Consider the following 7,673-nt stretch of genomic DNA (forward strand, 5'->3'; position numbering starts at 1 on the left):
AAACAATTGAAAGTCGATATTCAAATGTTTCAAATTTAAAAAAAAAATCACAGAAACCATTTGAAAAAAGTTTCATTCGAAAACCTCAAATCATGAAGATTCTATGAAAATTCAAAGAATCTATTGCAATAAAACGGCAATTTCATACTTTAACCCCTATTAAAAACAATTGTAGTGGTATTTGTTATGAATCAGTTGGTCACAGAACATAGGTGGTATGTGGACACTATAAACCGCACAAATAAATAACTTACTTAACAGTATGGCGCACGGATGTTCGTAGTACATACTTAGTTGTTTTTATCCCCGAAAACACGCCCTTTTCTAATGACGCGTGTTTCGAGCAACTCCCAGACTTACAACCCTAGTATGACATATAAGAATCTAGATAAAATTTGAACAATAATCTGCATGGTGGACGAAGTGCAGGAATTTAAATGACATTTTATTCAATAAATAATTATAACTTTTTCATAAAAAAAAACAACCTGAAAAGTTCGTGGAATTACATCTATTTGCCAAATTTTATTGAAATCAGTCACCGGAAATTACTCGAATCTGGATTCATGCCCTAGTTAGAGGTGGAATGTTTTCTTCAAATTTTAATGGGACCAATACTGAGATGGAAAGAGGGTTCCAACAAAAAAATAATCATCAAAATCGGTTCAAAGATGTAGACGGAAGAAAGTAGTCGCGTAAGAGGCAAACAAAAAAAACAGCCTTCAAAAAAGGAAGTTCTCAATTGGAGAACTTCCTTTTTTGAAGACGATTTAAAAATAAAGTCTACGGTCAATGTTTTCGATTCGCACTCAATACATAATGGAGCATAGCTTCCCTTACCTCACTTACAGCAGTACCAAAATTTTTATCGTAACTAGAAATACATATATATCCTACTCGGCTTTAAAATAATGATACGATTTTTATTTAAAAAAAAGCCGACCTCAAAAGGTTACGTACCCACTTTCGATGTGTTTTTTACCGCGGTCTCCTCAACTATAACTGAAACCCGAAGACCTCGTCGAAATGAATCGTATGAGCCCAAACACAAGGTGGCTGCTGTACGCTGTTGAGGAGTTTCTCTCATCTTTATATCATTTCCATCATCAGATCTGCCAAAGGTTACCTTAACATTTCATTGGAATAACATCTAGTGTCAAGTTTACGAGAAGTGAGTGAAATTCAATAACCCGGCTTCATCCCTAATTTGCCACCCTTAGTGATGGAATATTTTCTTCAAATTTGAATGGGACCACTCCTAAAGTATCCCCTTTCCAATAAAAAAAGAATCATCAAAATCGCGTAACATACACAAAAAAATACAATCGAATTGGGAACCTCTTCCTTTTTTAAGCCAGTTAAAAATATAACTTATTGATAGAACGATATCGACACGAGGTATACATACGCGTTAAAACTTAAAACCCTGCATAGCATAGTCTTGAAAAGTGTTGCGACAGTTACCATGGAGATGGACAATAATATACCTACATACTCGTACGGAGCACGATTTCATTACAGATCAGAAATACAGTGAATTGAGGCTATAATTACTATGTTTGTTTAAGGATACACTATTGTGTTACCTATCATAGAAATAAATTAATAGCGTTTAGCGTGGAGACGCATATTTGGTATGCATAACAAACAGAAATATTTTTAATCGGATTTAAAAAGGAGCAGGTCCTCATTTCGTCTGTATTATTTGTGGATGTTACACAATTTCTCCAACATTTGTGAATCGATTCTGATGATTCTTTTTTGTTACAAAGGATGGTACCTTCGCAGTGGTAATTCAAATGTGGATGGCAAATAGGGGATGAATCCGGTTCAACGAATTTTACCCACTGTCCGTTAATCGATTTCAATAAAACTTGACACATATAGATGTAATTCCAATGAAAATGAAACAAGATTTTTGAGGTCGGTTTTTGTAATAAGAAAGGTATAAATTATGAAATATTTGTGTGTATTGTCAGCTGTGTCCGCTGTCTATTCGCTTGCCGAATTCGTTTGGCGACATGTCTGTAAGCACCAACTCTGTATTATGAATACGCATGTGAATCAAAATCCGCTAAATCTCTGCAAAAGACCTTGAAGACCTGCCGTGCTTTACGGATCCGTGTACCGAGCCATAAATAAATAAGAAAACTATGAAAAATGTTCATCATTGATTAAAAACGAAAGCTGATATCTATAACTAAGGTAGTGGAGCCAATTATAGACGGTTTAAGGATTTATTTTTTGATTACTCTTTTAATTATGTATGAGTTATCCTGTGGGACTCGAGGAAAGGTTTAACTGATTAAAAAGTCTTCAAATAATGATTGAAAGTTGTTTAATCAGATCAATTAGAAAAGAAAATATTGTTATTCAAGAAAAAGTAGACCCTGTTTGAGTTTCCTTAATATGGATAGCCCAATTTCCAATTGTGGACGTTTCCAATCATGGATACCTAAACATGAACGATCAACTATTTAGCTGTATTAACAAATTCAAACCAAAAAAAGAGATCTTGTATGGTACTTAAACTTATTTCTAAACGAATGGTGTGATGTTTTATATGACCCATTTGTAATAAAGGGTGGTCATTGGCTTCAGTGCCATGTCTAAAAAAATCAAATACTGTAATGGACGACCAGAGACGGACACTGTTTAAAATAATGTAACAAGCTATAAACTAAATTAAAAGTCTGGCTTGATAAAGACGGCAAATACAAGTTCTTAAAGGTCTTTAATGATAAAATCCAATTATGGACAAAAATGACCATGACTGGGTAAACAGTTAAATGATCCTGTAATAAACACTTCAAATTTTCCAATATACGTTTTGTTATTCATTTACAGTTATGTTTTGTTTAGACGCTTAAAATAATACCAAAACAAAACAACTACAGAAATCACCACACTCTTAAATACCACATTCCAATATGATTATAAACAACGTACCTGACGCGCGGACCTTATAAGAATACCTTTTTTTTTTTATTTGTTATCACCGTCATAATTCGCACCGTGATATTGGCGAATAAAGATGGACGCTAACTGTCAAAATTTAACTGACGTCTTCCATTTTGATGAGAAATTATAAAATTTTAAAAGTTAAAAAATGTAATTCGCGTTTCCTGTTGCCTGATGCACTGTCCATCATCGGTTTCACTACCTTAGACATGTAAGGGCCAAAGACAAATATTTAAGGTGTTGACCAAATATCTGAACCGTCTCTAAGGATATTTTTAATGATGTTGAAACGAGTACAAGGTTTGTTTCATTTATACGTCACCTTAAAAATTATGTGGAATCATAAGTAGTGTAAAATATCGAGTACTGGCTGACGCGATATATATTGGAAATGAAACCGATCCAATTCACGTTTGTTTTTTTTTTAAAACAAACTAACGTTTTGGGCACTTCACATGCCCATGGTCACTGACTGAGACGGCAAAACTATTCATCAATTACGACTAATATTAATGCAAACCTATTCTGAACAAAAGTTATTAGTTGAAATACCTTATTTTTAATTTACCCAAGAACAATCCAATTTACGCTACATACGTCCTGCAATTATAACAATATGAATTTTTACTAAATTAAATTAGTTAAAAGGAAATTAGAAATAAAATAAAACCTATTAAGTAATAATAAGTAGTACTTACTTACTTGCGTAGGATTTTTTATCAGAGGAAATACTGGAATGTGACCATGGGATTTGTAGTGTCCGAAAAATTGGTTTGCTCGAAAAAGACAAATACAGGCAATTTAGACTTGAAAATTAATTAATTTCCCGGGGCTAAATGATTTTCATAAAAGAACTGGCAAGCAGTAAAATGTAAAGTTGATAAGAAAATATCAGCCCGCATGCGGTTTGGAGATCCTTTATTATTATATAATTGCAGTATAAAGCAAATTCCTCTTCCGCTCCATTATTAATCTTACACCGTCTGTGGTCTGTCATTATAAGTAAGAAAAACTTATAAACTTAAAATTAGGCGCAAAAATAATATGGTGGTCCAAATTAGATACAATAGGGATTAGTTTAAGTTAATAATAGGAAAGTCAATGATTTATTTACCGCATAACAACATTTCTTAAAAGCTTTATTTTAATTACGAATAAGTTTGCAAACTTTGGATCCCTGTACAAATCGATCAAATCCCTTTGTTGGTTTGAATTTCTAAAGTTGCAGAAAATTCTATTGATATGTAGATTTATATCTACTTTAAATTGTTATATTCTTTGGTAGGTAAGTAACTAAGATTGTAATAGGTTAGTTTCGTTCTGTTCTTTACTACCTTTTTTCTTCATATAACAAACGCAGTCGTCTTTGGCGAACTCCGCGGGGCCATACACCCTAACATTTATAATGAATCCTTACTTGGTCACAATTTAAACTGTGTCAACCGTATACGTCATTTAGTTATATCACAAATAGCGCTGTGTAATGCACAGCGCTATTTGTGATCCATGTCGGTGCGCGACATCACGGTGTCATGTGTGTGGTGCCAACTGCGGTCTCATACAAACTCATACAAAATATAAGTGCGCGGCGTCGTGTGGGGTTCGCTTAAGTTAATATGACGTCTGTCAACGTTTGACCCCAAGATCAGTGGCGTGGTGCCGGCACAAATGGGTGGACGTACTTATCGAGATGTCCTCGATGGGCGTACTATTCAGCTTCCCCTTAGAGCACTTGACAGATTAATCTGACAAAAGAGGTAAAATAGGGTGAGCCAATTATACAAAGCTTATGTAACATGTGTCCTAGCGAGCATTTAAAACAGAACAAAGTGACAATGATTTCCGTATATAAATCAGACTTTTATCCACTAATGCAAGACTTAGTCACATTATAAAATAATTATTAGGTATAGTCAATTATTTATAATATATTACACATTCAGTACATTACCGATATAATTACTTGACTGTGGTATTTAAAGTAATTGTGAGTAGATCAAATAAAAAGACGTCTAGTATTAATCTTTTTTTACTCATATTATGTATAAAGTTTTCGTGCATATTCTGTTATACGTAGTTTATGCTTTGAAATGATTACTTAACAGTTATTTTATATTCATGTCATATACATAGTATATACGCGTGGGGTGACAGCTGTTTCCACACAAACTACTATAAGATGAACATAATCGCATATTCTCACCCCGCTGGCGAGCACCTAACTAAAATTATTTGCCAAAGTAACCACGCTAGCATACATGACTGTAGGTATACGTACGAATGCAAGCGATTTACACATAGTGAAAATTAATTATTTGTTGATTATTCATGATTTTGTAGTTTAGAATATTGGAAAGCTACACTAATAGCCTCCACTAACAGCCTACGGCATGTGTAACGTGACCTTGACACAGGGTGAGTACCTACCACTTAAACAAATTAAGAAGTTATTGCACATGTAACCGATTATGATTCTAATATGAAAAAACAATTAATTCATTGTGTATTGAAAAGACTAAGCTATAAATAATAAAATCTCTCGTGGCAATCCAGCATAATATTTGATTTTGAGATGTTATTAAAAATAGCCGTCAACTAAAAAGTCAGTCTAATTTTAACCTTTTACCATGATACCCAATTTCCTCAAACTTTTTATAATTACACTTAGGACTTGCGGTGGTTAATAGTTACATGTAAATGTTTGTTTTAATTTACAGAATCCCAGAAAACGATTTCCCGAAAAACATTCGAGGGCAAAACAGGTAGCAAAATTATCGACACTGAAAGAGGAGTATTAAGTACCACTACTGCGTTATATCAATCAACAGAGGAATCAAACATCTTACAATTGGAAAACGTACAAGATATAGAAACCAAAAAAATAAGCCAAACAGTGCCATGGCGCCAAAAAACCCAAACAGTAGTACCAACAAATACAGAAGAAAAAATTGAAGCTAGACACTGGAGAAAGCAACGAGAACAAACTCCTAAATCTGCTATGCAGATAATGACTACAGAGGACTCAAATTTACTCACACTAGATATTAGTGAAAATGTGGAGCAAAAGCTAATAGATGACATCAAATTGGAAAATCAACATTGGAGGAAATCGAGAAAAGAAGTCAAAAAAGATACTGAAGATTCCACAATTCTACAGGTAATGCCAACTACCGATGAATCAATTAAAGATGAATCACTTGAGACCAGTACTTTGCGTAAACAGCGTATACAAGAGAAGCAGAAGCTAGTTATCGAAGAAAAGAAAGAGCCTATGCCTTGGAATCAAGAAGTTGTGAAATTACGACCAACTAAAGTAGAAAAGACGATGATCAGTCATGAAAAGTTAGAAGAAGTAAATTTAAAACATTGGAAAAGGCAGCCAGATGAAGTATCTAAATCTATTCATCAGACAATTGATACACAGGATTCGAACATAATTACAATTGATAGTCAAGAAGATCTAGAAAATATAACACCTACAAAAGATTACATAAAAACTGAAGAAGTCGAGACTAAACAATGGCGAAAACCGAGGATACAGGACAAACCTCAATTTCTCGAAAAAATATCGAATGTTGAGGATACTACAACACTAGAAGTCCAAAATAAAGAGGAATTAGAAAGTTCAGTAGAAACAAAACACTGGCGAAAACCTAGATCACAAGAAAAACCTAAATTTTTAGACACTAAAACAGTAACTGAAGACGGCTTATTATTAGAAGTAGAAAAAACCGAGACACTTGACCAAGCTGTAATAAATGAAAAGTTGGAAAGTAAACAGTGGAGAAAACCGAGAAAAGAGGAAAAGCCATCTTTTATAGAAGCAAAGCAAGAAACAGCTGACTCAACAATTCTCAATGTAAGAGAAACTATCGACGAATCGGTTAAAGATGATGTACCTGAGAGCCGCCATTGGCGTAAACAGCGTACAGAAGATAAACCGAAACTTGTAATCGATGAAAAGAAAGAACCAGTGCCATGGAATCAAGAAGTTGTAAAATTGCGACCGACTAAAGTAGAAAAGACTGTTGTTAGTCAAGATAAATTAGAAGAAGTAAATTTAAGACCGGTAAGAAAAGAATCCATTCAAACCGTAGTTATAGAAGAATCAATGACACGAGAGGAAGACACAGTAATTTTAAAGTTGTCTGAAGTAGAAGATGCAGGTGAAACCACTCAAGCGAAACCAATTAATAAAGAGAAAGCACTCGAAGATGATAAACCGACAGAAATAACATGGCGAAAAGGCAAAATAATTCCAAAAGAAGAAGACTCTAAAGAAAAAGCTGTGCTCAAACCTGTTCCAAAGAAAGTGGTACTTGAAGAGGAGAAGCAGCCAGAAGAAATAACCTTACGTAAAGGCAAGCGAATTCCGAAAGAAGAAGAACCCAAGGAAGAAGTCGTGCTTAAGCCTATTCCAAAGAAAGAGGTTCCTGAAGAGGAAAAGCAGCCGGAAGAAATAACATGGCGGAAAGTCAAAAGAATTCCGAAACAAGAGGAACCCAAAGAAGAAGTTGTGCTTAAGCCAATCCCAAGGAAAGAGGTTCCTGAGGAAGAAACGCAGCCAGAAGAAATAACATTGCGAAAAGGCAAACGAATCCCGAAAGAAGAAGAACCTGAAGAAGAAGTCGTGCTTAAGCCTATTCCAAAGAAAGAGGTTCCTGAAAAGGAAAAGCAGCCGGAAGAAACAACATGGCGAAAAGGCAAACGAA

At 34.5% G+C, this 7,673-nt stretch overlaps 1 protein-coding gene across 1 annotated transcript in view; it reads left to right on the forward strand.

The window, feature by feature from the left end:
• LOC113240609 (titin-like) overlaps nucleotides 1-7,673 on the forward strand; it is a 102,095-nt gene that overhangs the window by 33,891 nt on the left and 60,531 nt on the right. Inside the window, 2 exon segments of the mRNA XM_026477949.1 lie at nucleotides 4,606-4,666; nucleotides 5,679-7,673. The exon segment at nucleotides 5,679-7,673 is cut by the window's right edge and continues 1,380 nt beyond it. Coding sequence (XP_026333734.1) covers nucleotides 4,606-4,666; nucleotides 5,679-7,673 — 2,056 coding nt within the window.

The sequence above is a fragment of the Hyposmocoma kahamanoa genome, unplaced genomic scaffold (genome assembly GCF_003589595.1).
Source record: "Hyposmocoma kahamanoa isolate Upper Pololo Valley unplaced genomic scaffold, ASM358959v1 100021, whole genome shotgun sequence".
In the NCBI taxonomy this organism is placed as follows: domain Eukaryota; kingdom Metazoa; phylum Arthropoda; class Insecta; order Lepidoptera; family Cosmopterigidae; genus Hyposmocoma; species Hyposmocoma kahamanoa.